General features: G+C 42.8%; 1 protein-coding gene across 2 annotated transcripts in view; it reads left to right on the top strand.

The window, feature by feature from the left end:
• The window catches only part of GABRD (gamma-aminobutyric acid type A receptor subunit delta), a 38,013-nt gene that overhangs the window by 7,915 nt on the left and 4,553 nt on the right, over positions 1-25,545 (top strand). The window contains exons 2-7 of one of the 2 annotated variants that reach the window (XM_036746108.1): positions 10,485-10,597; positions 12,696-12,763; positions 13,611-13,831; positions 18,595-18,677; positions 21,439-21,576; positions 23,542-23,694. In XM_036746108.1, coding sequence (XP_036602003.1) covers positions 10,485-10,597; positions 12,696-12,763; positions 13,611-13,831; positions 18,595-18,677; positions 21,439-21,576; positions 23,542-23,694 — 776 coding nt within the window. Of the gene's footprint in view, positions 1-10,484; positions 10,598-12,695; positions 12,764-13,610; positions 13,832-18,594; positions 18,678-21,438; positions 21,577-23,538; positions 23,695-25,545 lie in introns of both variants that reach the window. The other variant, XM_036746107.1, reaches the window with a different exon arrangement.

Genomic DNA, 25,545 nt, shown 5'->3' with positions numbered 1-25,545 from the left:
GTCTCCCAGATTGTGAGCTCTTTGAGGGGAGGGACTATATTTGCCTTTCTTTGCTTCCCCAATTCTTAGCATGGTGCCTCACACCTAGCAGGTATTGACTGGAATTTCTCTCAAAGTGCTAACTCTCTACTGGGAGGATGAGGGCTGGTGTGAGGATGCAAAAGTGAGAAATGACTAGGAGTCTGGTTTGGGTCTCTTAGGGCAGGGGCTGATATATTTTTGTCTTTTTATCCTAAGCACCTAACAGCACCTGGCACGTTGGAGAGACACAATAAATGCTGGTTGGATTGAATGGAATTTGTGAAGAAAGCCATATGAAATTAGGCTGAGAGAGTAGGTGGAAGCCAGGTTGTGGCAGGCTAATAATAATAATAGCTGACTTTAGGTAGGTAGCTGGATGGATGGATGGGTGGGTAAATTGTATGAATAGATAGGAAGGGTGGATGGATGGATAGAATGAATGGATAGATAAGACTGATGAATAGATAGATAAGATGGATGAATGGATAAATAGAATGAATAGATAGACTGGGTAGATAGGATGGATAGAACTGGTGGATAGATAAGATGGATGGATAGATGTATAGATAGAAATGGATAGATAGGTAGGATGGACAGACAGATAGATTGGATGGACAGATGGATAGACAGACAGATAGATAGATAGATAGATAGATAGATAGATAGATAGAATGGATAAATAGATTGAATGGATGGGTAGATAGGATGATTAGATAGTTATATATATGGAGAGAGTGAGAGAGAGAGAGAGAGAGAGAGAGAGAGAGAGAGAGGGAGGGAGGGAGGGAGCACTGTGGACCTGTAATTTCTAATTCAGGTTGATGTGCTTTGTAACTTAGAGTTTTAGAGAGTTTTCTAGAGGAGTAAGGTAAGTGACTTGCCTAGGGTCACACAGCCAGCATGTGTTAAAGCAGGACATGAACACAGGTCATCCTGGCTTGGAGGCCAGCTCTCTCTCTCTCTATCCATACAGTCTTTATATCTATTATCTCATTTGAGCCCCATGACAGTCCTGAAAGGTAAAGGTATTTGCTCAGGGTCAAAGCATCACAGAGTGAGAGCTAGAAGGGGCCTTGGAGGCCATCAAGTCCAACTCCTTCATTTTAAATCTGAGGAAACTGAGGTTCAGAGAAGTGAAGGGTCGCCCAAGGTCATACCTCCAGTAAGTTTCTGAAACAGGATCCAAACTCAGGTCTTCTTAAGTCCAAGTCCAGGACTTGACCCACCATCCTTCCTTGGCTGCTTATATTTTATCTTTGGAAGCACTAGGGAGCCACTGAAGGTTTCTGAGCTGGAGGAGTGAGCTTCAGCAAGATGACTTGGCAGCTGTGTGGAATATATATTGGATAGAGAGGAGACTGGCTGTTGAGTGAGAGGGGATGAGGGACTGAATTCGGATGGGCCCTGTCTTGTGTTCTGTAGCGTCCATAAAGAATGTCCACCCAAGTTGCAACAAAAAATCCAACACAACCTATTGAGCTTTCAGATCTGACCTTTCCCAGGGCAGGGGCAAGGCAACTCTGGAGACAGGAAGAACTGAATTCAAATCCTGCTTCACATACTTAGTCATTGTTTTCTCATCCATAAAATGGGGATGATAATGGCCCCTCCCTCATATGGTTATCATAAGGATAAAATGGGGGGGGGGAGTGATACGCCACATGTAGAGTGCTTTGTAAACCTGAAAAGACTATATAAATGGAAGCCATTCTTAGCTTTTCCTCACCTTCCCTACTTAGTGATTGGGAATCTGATGAATTTAAGACTTCCCCCAGCTTCTCTCTCCCTTTTTATTGTTGCCCGGGAGGGGAGAAGCACCCTCCTTTCACTGTCTCACATCAGTTACTAGAGATATTTCAGGGTAAAAATAAATGTTGGTTGAATGAAAAGGTTGAGGTTGTTGAAAGTGAAATAAGACAAAAAGAAAATAAAAAAACTCACCAACATTACAACTTTGTAACCAAGAGTAAGCATTTTATTAAGCTCCCACTATATGCTAGAAATTTGAAACAAAAAACACAATCCCTGTCCTCAAGGAATTTATGTTGCCTGGGGGATATAAAACATGCAAAGATGAGTAAACACAACATAAATTTTAATTTTTCTAATAATTAATTAATTAATTGATTTTTAGTTTTCAACATTCACTTTCATAAGATTTTGAGTTTTAATTTTCTCTCCTTCCCTCTCCTCCCCCCCAATCTAAAATAGGCTGTACTCGTACATTCATGTTAAACATATTTGACATTAGTCATGATGTAAAGAAGAATCAGAACTAATAGGAGGAACCATGAGAGAGAAGAAACAAAACAACAAAAGAAAAGGAAAACAAATAATATGCTTCCGTCTGCATTCAGACTCTGAATTCTTTCTCTGAATGTGGATAGCATTTTCCATCATGAGTCTTTTGGAGTTGTCTTAGATCCTTGCGTTGCTGAGAAGAGCTGAGTATCAAAGTCAGTCATCACACAATGTGGCTGTAGCATACAATGTTCTCCTGGTCCTGCTTATTTCACTTAGCATCAGTTCATATAGGTCTTTCGGATTTTTCTGAAGTCCACTTAGTCATCATTTCTTATAGCACAAAAGTATTACATTGCATTCCTATACTACCACAACTTGTTCAGCCATTCCCCAATTGATGGACATCCCCTCAATTTCCAATTCTTTGCCACCACAAAAAGAGCAGCTATAAATATTTTTGTATATGTGGGTCCTTTTCCCATTTTTATGATCTCTTTGGGATACAGACTTAGAAGTGGCATTGCTGGGTCAAAGGGTATGCACAGTTTTATAGTCCTTTGGACATAGTTCCAAATTGCTCTCCAGAGTGGCTGGATCCATTCACAGGTCCACCAACAATGCATTAGTGTTCCAATTTTCACAAATCTTCTCCAACATTTATCATTTTCCTGTTTTGTCATGTTAGCCAGTCTGATAGGTATTATGTGATATCTAAGAGTTGTTTTGATTTTCATTTCTCTGATCAGTAGTGATTTAGAGCATTTTTTCATATGACTATAGATAGCTTTAATTTCTTCCTCTGAAAACTGCCTATTCATATCCTTTGACCATTTATCAATTGGGAAATTACTTGTATTCTTATCAATTTGACTCAGTTCTCTATATATTTTAGAAATGAGGCCTTTATCAGAGACACTGGCAGTCAAAATTGTTTCCTAGCTCTCTGCTTCCCTCTTAATCTTGGTTGCATTAGCTTTGTTTGTGCAAAAACTTTTCAATCAAAATCATCCATTTTGCATTTCATAATGTTCTCTATCTCTTGTTTGGTCATGAATTCTTCCCTTCTCCATAGATGAACTATAGGTAAACTATTTTAAACTATTTCTCACTCTCCTAGCCTTTATATCAGCATGTATATCTAAATCATGTGCCCATTTTGACTCTATCTTGGTATAGGGTATAAAATGTTGGCCTATTCCTGGTTTCTCCATACTATTTTCTAGTTTTCCCAGAAGTTTTTGTTAAATAGCGAATTCTTATCCCAGAAGCTAGGGTCTTTGGATTTATCAAATAGTAGATTACTATAGTCATTGACTATTGTGTCTTGGATACCTAACCTATTCCACTGATCCACTGCTCTATTTCTTAGCCAGTACCAAGTAGTTTTAATGACTGCTGCTTTATAATACAATTTAGGATCTGGTATAGTTAGGCCACCTTCCCTTGCATTTCTTTTCATTAATTCCCTTGATATTCTGGACCTTTTGTTCTTCCAGATAAATTTTGTTACTGTGTTTTTCTAGCTCTATAAAATATTTTTGGTAGTTTGATTGGTATGCACTGAATGATTTAATTAATTTAGGTAGAATTGTCATTTTTATTGTATTAGCTCGGCCTACCCATGAGCACCTGATGTTTTTCCAATTATTTAGATCTGACTTTATTTGTGTGAAAAGTACAACATATATTTTAAAAATTGGATATGCAGTGACTGGGGATGGGGAAGGGGATAGGGAACAGAACTGACAATGGGCAGGTATCAGGGAGGGCCTCTTGAAGGAGATGGTGCTTGAGTTAAACCCTGAAGGAAACCGGGCATTAATTCCAAGAGGCAGAGGGGAATGTGATGAACATTCTGGGCTTGGGGCTGAGCCTGAGCAAAGACACAGTGAAGCATGAAGACAGTTGTTTGGGGGAAATAACAGAACGGATAGTTTGGCTGGAATGTGGAGAATCTGAGAATGTTGATACAGGTTATCTTAGGGCAGTTTAGAGTTAATGGCATAAAATAAGTCAAATGATTATCTCAATTCTTATTTAAACTAATAGCTCCAAACTGCACTAAGACTTTTGGGACAACCTATATGCATTCAGCTCAGAAAAGCTAGGCTGGAGCCAAACTGTGAAGGGTTTTAAATGCCAAACAGAGGCATGTGGGTTTTATCTTGGAGTCCGTGGGGAGCCTCTGAAGCTTCTTGAACAGTGGAGATGGGGTTTAGGGATATTATTTTGGTAGCTGGTACTAGTGTATTAGCAATAGTCCAGGTGAGAGGCAGGAAGGGACTGAATTTGGGTAGTTGTGGCAGGGATAGGATGCTGGGGAGTGGGAGATAGGAAGGGTTCAAGGAACTAGAATCCATAAGACTTGGGAGCTGATGGGATATGTGGGTGAGTTAGACTGAAGAACCCAAGATGAGTCCTATATTGGGAATTCAAGTGATTGGGACAACGGTAGTGCCTTGGACAGCAATAGGGAAGTTGGGACAGAAATGATGAGTTTTCTTTTGGACAAGCTGAGTTTGAGATGCCAAAGGGACACCCAGGCTCAGATGTCAAGTGGGGAGCTGGAAATGTGGAACTGGTGCTCAGGTAAGAGATGAGAGATTTGGGAGTCATTAATATAGAGGCAATAGTTGAATCTATGGGAGCTGATGAGATCAGTGAGAGGAAGAGAGATGGAGACAGACAGAGGAAAGGCCAGGGCTTAGAACATAGCCTCGGGGTGTTCCGAGGACCTGGAGGTTAATGCTGCAACAGAGACTGAGAAGGATTGGTCCTATGGGGTAGAAGAGGGTCCAGTTGAGATTCTATAAAATAAATTTGCAAGGCACTTGGTTGCTCTGGTTGTATGATTTCTCCCCTTGACATTTACCAGCACGTGAGCGGGAGGAGAGAAGGAAGATGGAGGATGTAATTCAGGACTGGGGGTCGGCATACAGCAATGTTTCATCCTAGTGGACACTCCCCTTCCCCTTTTCCTGAGACTTTTAAACCCAGATTCTCTCCCTGTTTCTCCCTTTGTCCCCTCTCCTCACCATTACTTCCAGTCTGGGAGCTAACATGATAGTTTAACTCTGTTTTCTGATTTCTTTTAGAGAGGTAGGATAGTGTAATGGGTGGCAGCTAGGTGGCTCCGCGGATAGGGCACCAAACCTGGAGTCAGGAAGACCTACGTTCAAATCCAGTCTCAGACACCTACTAGCTGTGTGACTCTGGGCAAGTCACTTCAGCCTGTTTGCCTCAATTCCCTCATCTGTAAAATGAACTGGAGAAGGAAATGGCAAACCACTCCAGTATCTTTGTCAAGAAGACCCCCCAAAATTGGTCATGAAAGGTTGGACACGACTGAAATGATTGAACAATAACAAGTATAATGTAATGGAGAGACTATTGGATGTAGCCAGGAAGAGCCAGGTTCAAGTACTGCCTTAGACAATTACTAGCTGCGTGACCCTGGGTAGGTAAGCCTCAGTTTACTCACCCATAAAATGGGGATAATAAAGGGTTGTTGTGAGGGTCAGCTGAGAGAATGCATGTAAAGTGCTATGTACATGCCAGATGTACTATCTTTCTCAAACTCACCTTAAACCCAGATCCTGGGGCAGCAAGGTGGTGCAGTGAATAGAGCACTGGCCCTGGAGTCAGGAGGACCTGAGTTCAAATCCAGCCTCAGACACTTGACACACATACTAGCTGTGTGACCTTTGACAAGTCACTTAACCCTAATTGCCCTGCCAAAAAACAAAACAAAAAACAAACAAACCCAGATCCTGATTTTCAATGATCTGCTCTGCATTTCTAAGGGTTTACCTGAGCAGGGTGAATCCCCATCTAGTCCCATCTAGACCCCCCGGGTCTAAAGAAAAGACAAAAAAGTCTTCAAAATTATGTTCCTTCTAGAATCCACCTTTTAGCATCAGCTCTCAGTTCAAATCCTTCTGAGCCCTCAGGGAGCTCTCTTTAACCCCCTCCTTTATCTTCAGAAGACCTGAGCTGAAGGAGATACCTCGATGTGTGTGACATGATACATACGTGATGCTTGAGACAGCTCCATGCTGTGGATAGAAGGGAGTCAAGAAGAGCTGAGTTCAAATCTTACCTCAGCCACTTACTACCTTTGTGACCCGGAGCAAATTGCTTAGCTTTACTGAGTCTCGGTTTCCCTGTCTATAAAATGGGGGTGATAATAATAGCACCTTCCTCATGGGGTGGTTGTGAAGATCAGATAGATACTTGGCAGAGCTCAAAGGGCTGTAGAAATAGCCACTTTTATTACAATTTAGTCCCTGTGGAGGCTGATAAAACCCATCATTGAAAGGAATGTTCCAGGATAAAAGAGAGTTTTTACCTATAAGTTAAAACTAAGCCCCAAGCCACCCATCTGTGTCCAGAGCTGCTCAAAAGTACAGTATGGAGGAGTTTTTAAAGGGAAAAGTTCTCCCCAAACTCTTTGATCTCCAAGGTTGAGTCATTCCCAGTATTTATTTTCTGCTCTATGCTCATGTAGTTTTGGCATCTCATCCCATTAGCCTTCACCTAAGCTGGCCTTGTATGTACATGGGGAAAATGACCTAGGGAGAAAGTGAGCATGAACCCACTTAGCAGAGGAAAAAGGGGCATGAGATGTGACTCTGAGCTCACCCCCTGCTTCTGGGCTGATCCACTTGTCTCTCCGGCTTCCTCTTCATCTCCTCTAATTAGGATACAGGCTTTTCACACACTGCCTCGTCTGCTTGATCTGCCCCCCCTCCGCAGCTGTGCACAGCTGGAATGGAGGGTTCAGGGACCTTCTACTATCTTACAAAAAAGGGACATCTGTGGGTGGAACACAACCATTTCCCTCAGGCAGTATTTGTGGCCTTGTGAGTTAGCAAATGCTAGAAAGTCTGCCATTTTAGAAATTATTTTAAATCATTTCATTTTTGTGCCTTCAAAGCTCCTGGCCTTGACTTAATAACTCTGAGTGCACCTGGGAAAAGGGTGGCCCGCTGCAAAGGGGTAGAGGTGGGCTTGGTGGGTACAACTATTCAGTACAATTAGTAAGGACACAGAGAAAGGACATCTCATTTCAGTGAGGAAACCCTTTCCCTGCCTCCTTGTCCAACTTCACGAATAATTGTGGGTTCAGTTGGAAAAATATATTGGGGCCAGATCATGGAGGGCCTAGAATACTCACCTAAGGAATTGGTATTTTATAGGCAGTGGGAGCTATTGAAGTTTCTTGAGTGAGGAAGGGGAATAATTGAAGAATTGTTTTTTAGGAAGAGTAATCTCAGGGGTGAGCAGAATGGCTTGGGGAGAATCACCATGTAAATTTTCCTATGTCCTCTCCCTTCCAGACCCATTAACTTCTCCCATTTTACACATGAGGAAACTGAGGTCTAGAGATACTAAGTTACTTTGCCCTGGCCACACAAGTAGTGACACAAAGGTGGGATTTGAACCTAGATTCTTTGGTACTTTGTACTACCCTCACCCTGCATTTCACCACAAGGAAGATGAGAGGATTGCTAAATTCTAATTCCAGCTTGCCATCAATGGGTTGTCACCACTTCTGATAGGGAGCTAAGGACCAGGATTCTAATCCTTGCTCAGTCACTGACTGATTGTGACTGCGGCCTTGGGCTCCCAGGTATGTCACTGATTATAAATAAATTAATTGACTTATCAATTTGGTGGTCAGTGATGGAGGGCAGCATGATGTGTAGAAAGACTATGGAACTTAGAGTCGTAGGATCTGGGTTTGAATCCTGTCTGCCACTTACTAGACATGTGACCAGGGACAAGGAATTTAACCTCTATAGGTCTTGGTTTCCTCTTCTGTAAAATGAAGGGGTTTGTCCAGGTAACCTCAGGTTAGTCTGTCATACCCTGGGTATATTAATTAAATGAAATTTCTGCTTCTGCAAAGCCAAAGACAAACCTTTGGACCCATGGTGACCCTACCACAGTGCAGACACACAGCAGTGCTAAGGCTCAGACAGTTAACCAGCCTCACTCTCAGTCATTTTCAGTTTTGTCCAACTCTTTATGACCCCATTTGGGGTTTTCTTGGCAGAGATATTGGAACGTTTGCCATTTCCTTCTCCAGCTCATTTTACAGATGAGGAAACTGAGACAAACAGGGTTAAGTGACTTGCCCAGGGTCATACAGTTAGGAAGTGTCTGAGGCCAGATTTGAACTCAGGTCTTCTTCCCTCCAAGCCAGGCACTTTCTCTGCTGTGACCTTTAGCTGTCTCCCAAAGGTAGAAATGAAATTTATGCTCCTGTTTATGATCTGGGCTCAAATCTCTCTTTTAGTGCTTATTGCTTGTGTGACCTTGGGTGAGTCATGAGACCTCTCTGGTCCTCAGTTTCCCCATCTGTCAAATAAGAGTAGTTGGATGAGATGGCCCCTTCTAGCCCTACAGCTGTGAGTCAATGACCTTATGGTGCTTCCTAGGTAAGTGGTGGAACTATGGGCTTGTGAGAAGAAGACTGGGAAGCAGAACTTGGTTTCCAGTATGTACTTTCAAGGTGATGGGCATGGCATGAGTAATTTCTGTGGTTGCTCTTCACCTTCAGAGACCCATATGGGGTACTTCCTGTGGTCCTTTCAGGGAAAAGCCATGTCATGCCAGAGATGGAGGAGTGGCAGAAAGGAATTATCTGGCCATGCAATGAATGGGCATTAGAGAATTCTCCCCCGAGGCTCTGTCCACAATTGGTCTCAGGGAAGACGAACAAACACTAGGGCCATATCACAGCATCAGGCAGAAGACCCATGGAGTAGGGGGCTGCGGGGGGAGCTCAGTGCCCAGTAAGAGGCATGGATAAAGGAGTCTAGTATACAGTGTGGGGTGGGGCAGGACCGTCCTGCACAGAGTGCCCATGTATTACCCTCTCCTGAGGACTCTGTTAGGCTAGCTGAACATTTGCACCCACAGCCGTCTGCCAACTTTTCTCCCTGGACTCCACCACAGTGGGGGTGAGGACAGGTGGATCTCTAAGCCCTTATTCTAGTTCATCATAAATGGTAATAGGATCTGGGTGCTCCCTAACTTCAAGAGTCCTGTGTTCTCAGCACTCTGAGTGGGCACCATAGTGGAGTGGGCAAGGCACTGGACTCAGAGTCAAAAAGACACTGAGCTTGAACCTTAGCTGCAAACACACTTTCAAAATGAGAAACCCTGAGCCTCAGTTTCCCTAACTGCTATTCCCTAATAGAGATAATAATAGCACATACTCCAGGGGGTCAAACAGGATAATAGTTCTAAGTGGATTAACACAGTGCCTGGCACATAGTAAATGCTATATAAATGTAAGCTACCAAACAAATAAATCCAAAATGAAGGGATTGTTCTAGCTAGCCCCTGAGCTGTCCTTGGTTGATGGAGGTGACTGGGCTTGATGATTTTGGAAGCTCTTTCCTGCTTTGCTTCAGTGAGTCCTTGAATCTATGAAAAGAACCAAGCTTTTTTTTGCCTTGTACCTTACAGCTGAGGAGACTGTGCTCCATTTGGGGACTATTTGGGGGAAAGGCAGCTGTAAAGATGCTGTCTCAGTCCCTCTGGCTTATTTGCCAATTTTCCAGTGCTTTCCTGGCTGGGGATGGGGGTGGGGAAGACAACTGGGTATGTTTAGCTTGGGGAAGAAAAGACTCAGGGGGGCATGTGATGGAATTGCTGCCCTGCAAGGTTTTGAAGGGTTGTCACATGGAAAAGGGATTTGATTTGTTCAGCTCAGCCCCAGGGGGAAAAACCATGAATGGAAGTTTCAGAGAGACAAATTTAGGCTTGTATTCAGGAAAGATTTTCTGAATTAGAACTTTGCCAAAGTGGAATGGTCTTATCACTCCTCCCTCCGCCCAAGGTTTTCAAGACAAGGCTGGATGACCTCTTGTCAAGAATGTGATAGAGTGAATTTGAGGGGAGGGGGCAGGAGTGGTGGCGGTTATGGTTGGATTGACTACCTCCTGAGATTTCAGCTCTGAGATTTCGTGATTCTTTAAATGTTTCGAGAATGAATAATGGGGAATTGGGAGCCACTACAGGCTCTTGAGTAAGTGAATACTTTGATAGAAGTGTTGTTGTTTTAGAAATATTAGTCTTTCTATGATATTTGCACCCTTTGCTAAGAAAGCAAACCCTGCTCTGCCACCAACAGCTCCCCCAGTAGTATCTTCTGCAGTAACTTCCACCAATGAAGTATGCTTTAATTTCTTTTTCTCTCTGTCCAGAGCAATGAATGACATTGGAGATTACATAGGTTCTAATGTTGAAATATCCTGGCTCCCCAATCTGGATGATCTAATGGAAGGCTATGCCCGGAATTTCAGGCCTGGTATTGGAGGTAATGCAGGGACATTTGGGGATGGGTGGGGAAAGGGAAGGAAGAATTCTCTGTCCTGAGTCCAAGCGAATTCATATTGAGTCCATGTGGTTGGCAACATGTGTCCCACCACTTCCCGAGATGGGTAGTGGTTAGCTCATTCCTCAGGGACTGAGGTCAGCTCTGGGTTTGGGCTATTGCCCAATTAAAGACCACCCAGTAAGAGGATATCCCTATACTTCAGAACTCTGGGAAATGGACAGTTCCTTGCATAGAGTACTAGGGTAGGCAGCCCCCAGATTTCTTAATGGTTCCTCCTCTATCAGCCTAAGTTTGCCTTGTATGTGTCACCCAGAGCCAAGAACTATAAATTAACATTGTAAGAAAAAAAGGTCAGTACACTGTGATGAAAAGAAAGGAGGTTGTACCCTTAGTTCTGATGGTTCTACCACTAAATCACCATGTGACCCAAGGCAAGTCAGAGTCCCTCTGTGGGCTTCATTTTTCTCCTCTCTAAAATGACTAAATGGTCTCTAAGTCCCTTGTGGTTCTAACATTACAGGATTCTTATCATAATCGTGGCTATTATTATCTTACTTGAAAGACAGAGTGTGTAATGGATTAAAGTCTAGCCTAGGAGTCAGGAGGACCCAAGTTTCAATCCTGCCTCTGACATAATCTGGCTGTGTGCCCCCCAGGAAAGTCATACCACTGCTCAACGCCCCTGGGCAACAATCTAAGACACTAAGGTACATGCCAATGGATGCTGGTGTAGAGAGCATCCATACTGGAAAGATACCTACTCAGATGAAGCCAAAGGGCTGAACCAAAAAAAAATTCTAATTAGGAATTTAGTGGAGGATTCCTAGATACAGCATGGCTCATCAAGGTGCTCTGGATAATGCAGTAGATAGAGCTGGACCTAGAGTTAGGAAGACCTGAATTCAGATTCGCCCTCAGACATTGACCAGGTGCAAGACCCTGGGCAAGTCTGTAAAAGCACTTTGCACACCTTGAGGTGCTATATAATGCTACCTGTTATTATGGTTCTTGTTACTGTCATTATTCATTAATCAATCAATTAATCTATCCAGAGAGAATTTATTAAACACCTACTGTATACAAGATGCTCTGCTGGGTACAAGGCATACAAGGATAGAACAGTACCTGCTTTCAAGAAGCTTGAATTCTAGCTGGGGTGAGCAATATATACGTCTATGGGTATATACAAAGTGGATACTAGGTGAATTTTGGCGGGAGAGGAGGAAGAAGGAACTAGTGGCTAGAGGAATCAAGAGATCATGGGATCATAGATATAGAGTTGGAAGAGACCTGAGAGGTAGAGTCCAGCTCCCTCATTTTACACTTGAGGAAATGCTCTGAAATATAGAGATATTCTCTTATGGGGTGGTCTCTAACTGGGTACTACCCCAAACCCAGAGCTGATCTCAGTCTCTGCGCAATGGGCCCGTCTCAAGAAGCAATGAGACAGAGAGGGCGAAGCTCTTTCCCAAGGTTATCCAGTCAGGATTCGAACCCAGGTCAACTGACTCCCAGGCCAGAATTTTTCCCAGTGCACTGGCATTAGGAATTACTGCACTACCTCTCCCACTCTGCCATGATACATGCAAGCTCTGGCAGGGCCTTCCAAGCTGGAGGGACTTCAAGTACGGGTCCAGTAATGGACTGTTTGTCTTCAGTTCAAAGAAGAGTCTAGTTAAGAGCAGAAAGGCTTATCACTGGGTCAGCCAAAGGTGACAGGTTGTTGCTGTTGTTTTGGGTCAAAATAGCTCATGAAAATGAGCTACAAAGGCAGGGAGGTTTGGGAATCTGTATCCATTAGAAGTGGGAGGGACTCCCCATCATAACAAAATTCCAAATCCTTGAATATTGAAATACAAGTAATTGCATTATTTCTATTGAGTCCAAGGACTCTGTGTTGGCCAGGGACCAATGCTGGCTCCTGTCTCTGGTGCAGGATTCTTTGGAAACCTGTGCTTGGGTATCTAAATTCCCTGGTGATGGGAACAGATGGGCTGACTTTCCTGTCTCTGATGCAGTGGGGGATGGGGACTGCCCAGCACAAAGAATTTCTCCATTGCCTTTTGCCTTCTTTCAGGTCCTCCTGTGAATGTGGCTCTCGCCCTTGAGGTCGCCAGCATTGACCACATATCAGAAGCTAACATGGTAACTCTGCCCTGTTGCTGCTCCCTCTCATTGGCCACCCTTAGACAGGCTATCCCTCTGACCCCTTCATCATGCAGGAGATATTCAAGTGGCAAGGTGGGGGAGGCATAACTAAACAGCAATTCACCTGAAAAATATCTGGGGATCTGAGTGGATTCCAAGTCTAACATGAGTCATGAGAGTAATAAGGCAACTGAGAAAGTTAATGTGTCTTAAACTGCATTGAAAGGAGTGTTATCTAAGACTAGCGAATTGATGATGGGCTCACTGAATTTCACCCTTGTCAAAACATGCCTAAAGCATTGTGCTCAGCTCTGTGCACTACCTCGAAGGAGGATACTGCTGGGCTGTAGAACATTTGGAGAGGGTAACAGAATGGTGAAGGGCTTAGAGATCAGGCCATATGAGGATAGATCAGAATAACAGGATCTCTGGCATGGTGAAGAAAAGCCTTAAGGGAGATGTGAGAGCTGTCTTCAAGAGCTGTTATGTGAAACGGGGATTAACCAGGTTCTGCTTGGCCTCAGGGTCCAGAAGCAGTTGCAATGGGTGGAATGTAGAAAGAAGCAAATTTGGGCTTGATGTCAGGAAAATTTTCCTGAGTTGGAAGCATACAATAGTGAAATGAGCTGCCTTGGGAAGCAGTGGGTTCCCCATCACTGGAAGTCTTCAAGCAAAGGCTGGATGACCAATTACCAGGGATGCTGGAGAGGGTATCCTTGTCCAGATATGGGTTGGACTTGGTGGATTTGGGGTCTCTTTCAACTCTGAGATTCTGGCCACAAGTAAGTGAGGCTGTAGGGATGATCTGCTACCCCTGATTTCTCTCTTCCTTCCCCCACTCCAGGAGTATACCATGACCGTGTTCTTGCATCAGAGTTGGCGAGATGGCCGATTGTCTTACAACCACACCAATGAAACCCTGGGTTTAGACAGCCGCTTTGTGGACAAGCTCTGGCTCCCAGATACTTTCATTGTCAATGCCAAATCAGCCTGGTTCCATGATGTAACAGTGGAAAACAAGCTTATACGGCTGCAGCCCAATGGGGTGATTCTATACAGTATCAGGTAAGGTTCCTGTCCCCACACAATGGCTCATATAATAACTGTACTCCAGAATTCTAGTGTCCAGTACAAGTGTGGGTGTGTGGGGGAACTGCCCTCTAATCAATTTGATAATCTGCAATGTCAAAATAACACAAGAAGGAATGAAGACAAATTAAATCCAGTTTAATTAAATTTAACAAGCATTTATTAGGCACCTGCTGTATCCCAGGTGTTGGGAATATGAGACAAAAACAAAATGGTCACTGACTTCGAGGTATTTACATATGCATAATTTTTTAAAATACCAAGAATTTTTAAGAGATCACAGTATAATATGAAAGGTGGTTTGTTTATAATAGAACAGGAATTTCAGAGGGCACAATGGAAGAGTGGGCTTGAGAAGGATGGGGACACAGAAGGGGTATAACTAAGAAGAACAGATATGAAAGAACAATGACCAGGGAAGAGAGTGTTGGCCTCAGATTCTGAATCACAAAGATTTTAAGAGGAGCCATCATGCAGTAAATGGTCATGCCCTTCGCTGAAGTAATAGTATTGTTGATTTGTTTATCAATCTCTCAGTAAGAGGTTAAAAACAAGAGTAGGGAAAGGAGGAAGAAGGAATGTATGTACGTGACAGGGCTGCCTGATGGTCAAGACAGGGGTTGGTAGAGCCTTGGGGCCTGGCTGGTTAAAGATGGGGTAGATGGTCTTTGTGGTACTCACATTCTAATTACCAGTTAGGTCAGATCTGCCATAGGACTCCTTCCATTGTCAAGCAGACTATCCCCTGTGGGGTTGGATATTCAACTGACTTGCTCCAATCTAATTTTTAAGGTAGTATTTTCTTCAGTGGTCTTTTGGACCTCCTTTTCCATTTGGCTAATTCTGCCTTTCAAGGCATTCTTCTCCTCATTGGCTTTTTGGAGCTTTTTTGCCATTTGAGTTAGTCTATTTTTAAGGTGTTGTTTTCTGCAGTATTTTGGGGGGTCTCCTTATGAGAAATCAAGATATTATAAAACAGAACCAAAGGAATGAAAAAAATGGAAGACAATGTGAAATATCTTATTGGAAAAACCACTGACCTAGAAAATAGATCCAGGAGAGATAATTTTAAAATTATTGGACTACCTGAAAGCCATGATCAACAAAAGAGCCTAGATATCGTCTTTCAAGAAATTATCAAGAAAACTGCCCTGATATTCTAGAGCCAGAGGGTAAAATAGAAATTGAAAGAAATCACTGATCACTTCCTGAAAAAGATCCCAAAAAGAAAGACCCTAGGGCAGCAGCATCAAACTCAAATAGAAATGAAGTCACTAAACTATACATAAGGATCCCGTGTGGGTGGCATATTGGCAACATATTAGAAAACCACATATTACCATTATATACATTCTATCATATTTTTATTTATTTTGTTAAATATTTCCCAATTACATTTTAATCTGGTTCTGGTCACACTCCAGAAGATTGTTGGCCTCATTGTAGCCTATGGGTGTATGCTTGAGCCTCTGCCCTAGAATATAGCCTGAGGTCTTTGTTGGAGAGGCGGCCAGCTGTGAAGGGAGTTCACCTGGGATGCAGCTTCTGGGGAAAGGAAGGATGACATCTGCTTGTCTTTTATTTTAACTAATTACCCTTGCTAAGTGAGTACTTAGCTCAGCTGTTTCTATGCTGCTAAAGGGGTATGGGTGCTATCAAAATATAAATATAACAAAATTTAAAATCGGGAAATCTTTTGAAATCATTAAGGTTTTGTAGCCTCTGATATTCAGCACCCTGGGGAAGAGCCTCATGGCCATAGCCTAGTTAGATCTGTACCTTTTACCACTAAAATGGTGGACTAAATAGCGGCATTCTCTTTCCTGCCGTGATAATTGAACCAGCATTCTCTTTCCAAAAGGGTACTTTCCCTCCTCGTGGGGGAAAATGTTTATTAACATCAGAGGAAGATCCTAGCACTGCATTCTTCTGCTACAACCCAGAACTTGACTATCATCTCTGACTCACAATGATATTCTAGACCCAGGAAGATGAACCAAGCTCTATGGAGAAGCTGAGACTTCAGCTTTGTCTGCTCAACAATACACATATAGATGGAAAAAAACCAAAAAACCAAAAACCCTACTTATTTTGTCTATTTAGAAAAATCTGGAAATATGCTTAACTGTTATTTACGTAGAAATTCAAAAATGGTTTGAATTTTTACAAGTTCGATTCAATTCAGCATGTAATTATTGGGCACCTACCATAGACCAGGCACTGTGGTTGGCACTGTGAATAAAACAAAAAATGAATATGGCCCCTACCCTCAAAGAGCTTACAGTGGGGAACTGGAGTGGGGTACAATATGTATGCAGATAAATAAAAAGAAAACGGACACAAACTAAGTACAAAGTAAATTTAGGTAAACCATTCCTGTTATTATTTTCCTGAATTTTTATTTAGAGATAAAAATTAAGTTTAATATTAAATTATCAAAAAGTCTACAGTATGAATTCACAATCTAAGAGTTCTATTTTGTCTGTAAGTAAAAATTTTATTGACACTTTTATTGATAGTAAGGAGATCAAGGAGGGCTTCATGTAAGAGGTAGCCCCTGAGCTGTGCTTTGAAGGAAGCTAAGAATTCTTTTTTAAAAAAATATTTATTTTATTAAATATTTCCCAATTATATTAAAATTTTTTAACATTCATTTTTTACAAATTTGAACTCCAAATTCTCTCCATCCACCCCTCCTCCATTCCTTGAGCAGGCAAGCAATATGATGTTAATTATACATGGGAAGTCATGTAAAACATATCCATATTGGAAGCTAAGAAAATTATTTTTTTTTTGCTTTTCTATCACCTTTATGTCTGAATATATTCTTCCCCTTTCTTTCTCCTCCCTGGGGACTCATCAAGTCATCCCTTGTAACACAGAATGAAAAAGAAAAAGGAAAATCATTAGACTCTTAGAGGTCAGGGACTATCTTTTTCTTTCTTTCTTTCTTTCTTTTTTTTTTTTTTTTGAGGCAATTGAGGTAAAGTGACTTGCCCAGGGTCATGGAGCTAGTAAATGTCTGAGGCCAGATTTGAACTCAGGTCCTCCTGACTCCAGGGCTGGAACTCTATCCACAGGGACTGTCTTTTGCCTCTTTTTGTATCCCCAGGACTTAGCACAGTGCCTAGCACATAGTAGGTGCTTCATAAATATTTATGAATTAAATATTTTTTTAAAAAAAGCTTATCTAACCCCTCAACTGAGCCCGACATTGTATAGATCATTCTACACTCATTCCACCCTACCCCTCCCACCCCCATGCAAAGAAGGAAGGGGATTCATTTTTTAAAAATCTCTTCTCCCGGACTAAACTTAGCCATTATGATTAAAAAGCATTCTATTTCATTATTTATTGTTCTTTCTTTTAATGTTGTTGTAGTTATTGTATATATTATTTTCTTGGTTCTGTTTGTTTCAATCAATCAACAAATACATATTGAGTCCCTACTATGTGCCAGACACCATGCTAGTCAATGGGGACAAAAATATAAAGAATGAAACAATCTCTACTCATAATGAGTACACTCTAATGAGGGAGAGAAGTTAATAATGATGAAGATGATGATGATAGATGACATTTATATAGCACCTACTATGTGCAGGCATTATCTCCTTATCTCCTTAGATGATCACAGCAACCTAGGGAAGTGAGTGCTACAATTGTCTTCATTTTACAAATGAGAGAATAGAGGCAAACAAAGATTAAGTGACTTGTGTGGGGCCACACAGCTAGTAAGTGTCTCAGTGTCAGATTTGAACTCTGGTCTTAACTCTAGGGTGAACATTCTATCCACTGTATCGTGTTTCATGAATGCATAGGTATGTAAATATATATGTACAAATATAGGGCAGCTGGCAGCACAGTGGATAGAGTGTTGGGTCTAGAGTCAGGAAGACTCATTTTCCAAAGTTCAAATCTGGCCTTGGACACTTCCTAGCTGTGTGACCCTGGGTGAGTCACTTAACCCTCTTTGTCTCCATTTCCTCCTCTGTAAAATGAGCGGGAGAAGGAAGTGGCAAACTGCTTGAGTATCTCTGCCTAGAAAACCCCAAATGGGGTCATGAAGAGTCAGACACAACTGAAAATTACTGAATAATAGCAACAAAATATAAATATATACAAAGAAGTGAAATATAAAATAGTTTGGGAGAGAAGACACTAGCAGTTGGGGAGGTGGGATGAGGCATCACCTTGTTCTGCATCAGTTCATATAAGTCTGCTCATGCTTCTCTGGATTCTTCACATGCATCAGCATTCCTGTGGTGAGGTAATGTTCTTACATTCATGTACCACTATTTGTCAAGCCATTCCTAATCAATGGATACTAAGTCTGTTTCCAGTTTTGTCCTTCCCACCATCCTTGGAGTACCATATTAAATAGCAGCCCTCTCTTCCCTTCTTGATTTATGCTTGAAAGTTGAATCAGGTATTCTTTTCCAGAAAGGTCCCATTTCCTCTTTCCCTCCTCCTTGTTAATTGGTTGGCTGGATTTTTGGTTTTCATCCAGATGTTTGTCACTCCCACAATCACAGTCACCAAAGGGTCAAGTGAGGTCCCCAGTCATTCTGCAAATCAATGATAGTCTTGTGATTAGTAATAAAGCCACCCAATGGGTGCTTCCTACCCTCTGCGCATTGCCTGCCTGACTCTTTTCTGAGGATGGATGAAAGCTGAATGGAGGAATGTCTCCTTCTCTCTCTCTAACCCTCTCTTTCCTTTTTTTTCCTGGGGGCAGAATCACCTCCACTGTGGCCTGTGACATGGATCTCTCCAAATATCCCATGGATGAGCAGGAGTGTATGCTAGACCTGGAAAGCTGTAAGTCCCAGCTGAGTAGCCTGGACCCTGCTGGAAACCTCTTCTTAGGGGACAGGAAACTTTAGCCTAAAGCCTGTATTTCCTCCTACACCTTCCTGCAATTACATACAGAATCATAACTAGCAATTTTGATGTGAGGAGACAAATTTCACCAAAAAGCGTTTGGAAATTGAACCATCATTCTCTTCCCAAAAGGGTCCTTTTCCTCCTTCTAGGGGAAAATTTTATTAACAGGGCATGATGAAAGATTCACCCCGCTCAAGTGTGGTCATGCCAGGGGTGGGATAGCTGATCTTCCAGGGAGTCAGCTGATGATCACTAACCCATTAACTCTTGGAAGATGGCAGACAGGGAAGAGGGGTACAGGAGCAGGAAGATTCAGGCTCCAGGAGAGCATCTGATAGCAATGAGACTTTGGTAATTTTGTCCCAATTCTGGGTTGAAGGAATAAGGTCATGGGAGAGGTAACTGTGGAGTGGTTGACTGGTAGATCAGAAGCCTACAACGGGAAGGAAATATGCTTCCTGGGATATAGGCATCCTGATGCAAAGCCCTAGTCACCCTGTCCTAGTTATGGTTCTGAGCTCCCATCCTGACCCTTCTTGCACAGTTGCCTGTGACAGATATAGGCCAAACTCAAGATAATGAATTAAAAGTTATGCTAATTTTTGGCTTTTCATAAGTTAGAAAGTACCTCCCAAAAGAGGGTTTTTCATTCTGAACAGGAAGCATGGTCAGGGGACCCCCTTCTTTCTAGTTATAAGATAATAGATTTAGAGCTAAAGGCCACTGAATCTAACCCTCTCATATTACAGATGAGGACACTGAGGCATAGAAAGGTTAATATGATTTGTCTAGGGTCACATGGTTAGTAAACGCCTGAGGTGGGATTTGAACCCAGATATTTCTCACTCCAAGTCCAGCACTCTAACCACTATGTCATGCTGCCTCTTAACAGTCTTAATAATTTCAACCTAGGGAAAGCTAAAAGAGATATTCTAGGGGCATGTGGGAACCCCATCAGTTGTTTGGGCTTTGGCTTTTGCCAGGACTGCCTCACTTAACAGCTCATTCAGGACAAATATAGACAGGAGGATTCTGATACATTCCAATTAAAATTTAACCAGCATTCATTAAGTAACTACTATGTGCCAGGTACAATGCTAGGTACTGGGGGTACAGAGATAATACAAAAAACCCAGCCCTTACTCACTAGGTGCTTACTTCCTGCTGGGGGTGGGTGGAAATGGGGCAGCAAAACACGGTCTGAGCCAAACAAATGCAAAGCATATACCAAAAAATGCAAAGCAATTTCAAGAGGGAGGGGACACTAACAACTAGAAAAATATGGAAAGATCTTGTCTAGACCTTTGTGGCACCTGCACTGTGTCTGAAGGAGCCAGACACTCTCCAAGGCACTGAATGCATTCCTATTACCCGAACAATCCTGGCCTGGGTGAGCCAGAGTGCATAATGCATGGAGAATTGGCCTCAGAGTTGGGAGGATCCAGATTCAAATCCTGCCTCTCTCCCACATTGGTTGTGGGACTCTTGGGCAAGTGACCTCCAAGACTATAAATTGAAGAGCAGGTGGCAGGCTGCTTTCATAGAGGGACTTTCCTCACCTGGGAATTTCCCAAACCAATGAAATTACAGATCAGGGCTGAAGGGAAAAAAATAGAAGAGCTTAGAAAAAAAATTTAAAAATATAACTAAACCTCTCTGAACCCCAATTTGCTCATCCGTAAAATGGCAGCATCACAGGGTGGTTGTGAGAATCCGGTGAGAAAATGTAGGTAAGACACAACGTAGCTCTTAAAGCTGTATAGAAATGTGAATTCTCGACAAGTTTGGAAGAACCTTCTTCCTCTAGCAACCCAAACACCATTTTCTTCTTTTCCTCCTCCATAGTCATTGGCCTCCTGGTTCCAGTAGTCAGACATCTGAAGCTGAAAGGGATCTAAGAGATCACAAATCCAACCCCCTTTTTTCTAGATGAGGAAATCGACTCACAGAGAAGCTGTGAGTCACCCAGCTAATAAGTGTCTGAGGAAGGAATCAAACCCAGGTCTTTCTGAATCCGAGGCCAATGCCCTATCCACTCCAGCAATTAAACTCTCAAAGTACTGATCTAGTCTTTACCTTGCTCTTAGCTTTCCCCTCACTGGGCAGTTCCCAGGACCTAATCACACAGATTAACTCAGAGAGAACCATTCCCACCCCTCCTAGTAATGGAACTCAGTTGGGGATCCTTACAGTTCAACCTGAGTTTGGAGAGAAGCCCTGGTGTCCTCTACACCCTCATATACAAAGGCTGGTTCCCCTGACTCTGCTCTGGGCCTGGGAACTCCTTTCTGAGTTCCTAAAGAATCTGCCTATCTTGGGAAACCTCACTTATTGGGTTTCTAGACCCTCAGCATCAACAGAAGATATTATCATCAACCCAGGGCTGGCAGGAACCTCAAAGTGTTCTACCCCAACCTCCTCCTCATTGTACAGAGGTTGAGAAAGGAAATGGTTTGCCCAAAGCCCCACAGGTTTTAAATGACAAAGTCAGAATTTGAACCCAGGCCCTCTGATAACAAATCTAGAATTCTTTTCATGGCACCTTGGTTTTTCCTACTTTGGGAAGCATCGATCTCAAACATACATGGGGAACTACCATCTTCAGTGGGTCCTGAGCAGGAGAGTATGGGTGTGGCTGAGGAGCTGCCTTCAGACCCTAGCCTTCACTGTTCTATTGGTCTGGTTTCCTTTACAGATGGCTACTCTTCAGAGGATATTGTGTACTACTGGTCAGAAAACCAGGAGCAAATTCACGGCTTAGACAAGCTCCAGTTGGCACAGTTCACCATCACCAACTACCAGTTCACCACCGAGCTAATGAACTTCAAATCTGGTAACAAGGCTTCCTGGTTCAGACAACACTGGATGTGGCAAACTTCATTTATTGAAAAAAAGAGAAACCAAGCTCCTAGGAATTGATGATAAGAACATAGCCAGGCTCGAGGAGGGTGAAAATTGGTTATTTCTCTTAGATCTTCTTTTTTGCTTCATCCAAGGACCACCTTGGGTTTGAAGCTAAAAATACAGATGGAGCTTCCCAAGGCAAGTGGGTCCAATCACTCTTCCCTAGATGGACCCACTCTGCAGTGTGGTGTTCAGTTCTGGGCACTTCATTTCAGGAAGGACACTGATAATCTGGAGAATTTCTAGAGGAGGGTGACAAGGTTGGTAAAGGGATCCTAGGATCCTAGATCTGGCACTGAGAGGGATCTCAGAGAGGCCATCTAGTCCCACTCCACCATTTGACAGATGAGGAAACCGAGGCTTTGAAAGATTAAGTGAATCAAAATATCAGAGGAGAGGTTTGAACCCAGATCTTCTTGACTCCAAGGCCAATATTCTATCCACCATTTCTTGAGGTGATGCAGTAGGAGAATCAGTTGAGGAGCTGGGGAAGTTTAGCCTGGAGAGGAGGACATTTAGGGAGGAACATGATAGCTATCTCCCAGTAGGTGGAGGGCTGTCATATGGAAAAAGAGATCGATTTGTTCTGCATGGTCCCAGAGGACAGAATTAAGAGGCATGGGGAGAAGGAATTAAGAGGCATGGGGAGAAGATATAGAGAAATGGATTTAGGCTTGAAAAAAGGAGAAACCTTCTAACAATGTTAGCTCCAAATTTCATTAGGGCCAGCTAGGTGGCACAGTGTATAGAGAGCCCTGGACCCAGAGTCAGGAAGACCTCAGTTCTAATATGACCTTAGACATTTACTAGCCATTTGATCCTCGGCAGGTCTCTTGACCTCTGTCTGTCTTGGTTTCTTCATCTGCAAAATGGGGTAATAATAGCACCTATTTCCCAAGGTTGTTGTGAGGATGAAATGAATTCATTTTTAAAGTCCTTTGAAAAAAAGCAAAAAAAAAAAAACCCCAGAAGAACAAAAAGTAAAGCTTTTAGGAAACCTTTGAAAACCTCTGCAAAATTTAGGGTTAGGGTTATATAAATGCTGGCTCCCATCATTGTTAAATATTGGGAATGGACCACCAAGCATTGTGTTTCCTCCCTCCTGCCAAATAAAGGATAGAAGGATGCTCACTTGTCAGGGATGGCCTTGGTTAGGTGTGGCTGGACCCAGATAGCCACTGAGGCCCCATCCAGTGATGGGCTCCTCTGATCCTAGGAATGGCTCTGCTTGAGCAGGCTCTGATGACTGAGCAGTCAGGGCCAAGGAAGCCAACAATATGGCTAGAGAATGCCTAGAGAGAGAATCTATAAGATTAAAGATCCAAAACAGCAAGGCTCTCTAGAGGTCCCAGGAGCAAAACTTTAGAGGGGGAAGGGAACTTCAAGATCCATGCTCTCCTTTTAAGAGGAGGAAGCTGAGACCAAGAGAGTAGAAATGACTTGTCTAAAATCACACAGGCACTCAAATTACATAGGTGAGATTTGAAACCAGGTCTTTGAAGCACTCACCTCTCATCCCTGATTCTTTCCATTGTACCTCACTATTTCCTAGAACATCAGAGCTGTTTTCTGAGTCTTTTGAGACTAATGAGGCTTTCCTAGGCTTGGGTTGGGGATATGGCATGGGGGCTCAGAGTTACGATGCTTTCCTGCTAGGGCTGTACTCTTTGAAAGAGGCACTATGAAAAAATTTAAAAAAAGAGTCACTGTCTTATGACCCAGAATGGGGGGAAAGAGGGTTCTGGTTCCTTTCTGTGGCCCATGTGACAGACGCTTAGCAAGGGTCCCACCTGAAAGCCCTTCTACTGGGCAGAGATGACTTTTGCACTTATAGAGCCAGATGAAGACCAAGAGCCGTAAGGCCATGGGGGTTTATGTGTGTGTCTTGCAGCAGGGCAGTTTCCCAGACTCAGTCTACACTTTAACTTGCGGAGGAACCGAGGCGTCTACATCATCCAGTCCTACATGCCTTCCATCCTTCTGGTTGCCATGTCCTGGGTTTCCTTCTGGATCAGTCAGTCTGCTGTACCTGCTAGAGTGTCACTAGGTAAGGAGGGTGGAAGCTCAGAGAAGGGGCCAGGAATACAAGGGCAGGAGAATGGGAGGAGGGAGAGGATCACAGATCTTGAGCTAGAAGGGGCCTTAGCAGCAGCTAGTCCAATACCCCCATTTTGTTGATGAGGAAATGGAGGAAGAAAAGGTGAAGTGACTTGCCCAGGGTCACACAGCTGGTAAGTATCTGAGGAGGCATTTGAACCCAGGACTGCCTGACTCCAAATCCAATCCCCTACCATGCCATGTTACCTCTAGGGAGGAAGGAAGGAAGGATTGGTGCCATGGTTCTCACAATGGCCGTCCACAAGATTGAATTTCCAGGGGTGGCTGGGAAAGGTTGGGGCCGCTCCCTCTTCATGATGGAAAAATGTGCAAGCCAACCCATAAGTCACTCAGCAAACATCTGAGTGCCCTGGGAGGGGGAAGAACAATGAGAAGGGAAGGGACTCTGACCCTAGAATACTGGCATCAATAAGTGGTATCTTCAGGGGATTCACCAGAAGAAAACCGTATTTATTAGAAGGTTTCAGCCTGGAGCCTCCTGGAATGCATCAGCTAAACTCCAAATCCCACCTCAGACACTTACTAGCTGTGTGACCCCTGGCAAGTCACTTAACCCTTGTAAGCCTCAGTTTTTTATGTAAAGTAGGGATGATGATAGTTGTTGTGAGGACAAAATTTGATCTTATGAGTAAAATATTTTATAACCCCTAAAGTGCTATATAAATGTGAGTTATTATTATTATTAATGAAATAATTCATAAACCTTGAAGAGCTACATAAATTTTGGTTATTATTATTATTAAGAACAAGTCTAATAATATTGTTTTTCTGCTCGCTCAAGAACCCTCACTGACTCCCTATTGCCTCTAAGAGAATATACAATCTCCTCAGCATGCCATTCCCTAAACTTGGCTCTTCATCTCACCTCTGTTCTTTGCTCAGGCCATCTCCTATACCTGGATTATTTTTCCTCTTCACTTTTGCCTCTTAGAATTCCCAGATGCCTTCAAGGTCCTTCTCTTATGGGAAACCTTTCTTGATCCCTTTAGCTATCAGTACTCTTTCCACCTTCTTTTAATGACCATGTATTTCTCTGCATATACTATTTCTGTGTTGCACTGCCTTCTCCCGATAGAATGCAGTAATAATAATAACAGTAACCACCCAAACAAGAGGGATAGGGACAAGACCCATGATTTCATTGGGACAAGGAATTTGTGGGTGAGGACATTACCAATGCAGGTTGTACTTTCTCTTCAACTTGTAATGTCTGGGAGCTGTCCAAAGTACTGAGAGATTAAGCATTTTGTTATTTTTATTAGTAGCTGTTATTCATTATAAATGAAGAAATGATTATTATGAATCACATTTATGTAGCCCTTTAAACTTTGAAAAACTTTTCACCTACATTGTTTCATTTGATTTTCACCTGTGGGTGCTATTATGGTCCCCACTTTACAAATAAGGGAACCGAGGCTCAGAGTGTCAAGTGACTTAGCTAGAGCTATAGAGCTGGGAAATATCTGAGCTTCCATAGTTTCAAACCCAGGTCTTCCTGACTCCAAGTCCAGGGCTCTCTCTATCCACTGTGGCACACTGTCACTCAAATGGCATAGTGAGTAAATCCCTGGTTTTGGAGTCAGGAAGTTAGGAAGACCCAAGTTCAAATCTAGCCTCAGACATTTACTAGTTGAGTGACTCTGGTCAAGTAATTTAACATCAGTGTACTTTGGTTGACTCAGTAATAAAATGGGAGTGATAATAGTACCTACTTCACAGGGTTGGGAGGATCAAATGAGATACTATTTGTTAAGAACTTAGAACAGTACTTGGCACACAG

This window comes from Trichosurus vulpecula, chromosome 2 (assembly GCF_011100635.1).
Source record: "Trichosurus vulpecula isolate mTriVul1 chromosome 2, mTriVul1.pri, whole genome shotgun sequence".
Classification (NCBI taxonomy): Eukaryota; Metazoa; Chordata; class Mammalia; order Diprotodontia; family Phalangeridae; genus Trichosurus; species Trichosurus vulpecula.
Note: the sequence above shows the minus strand (reverse complement) of the source record. Positions and strands in the feature narration are given on the sequence as shown.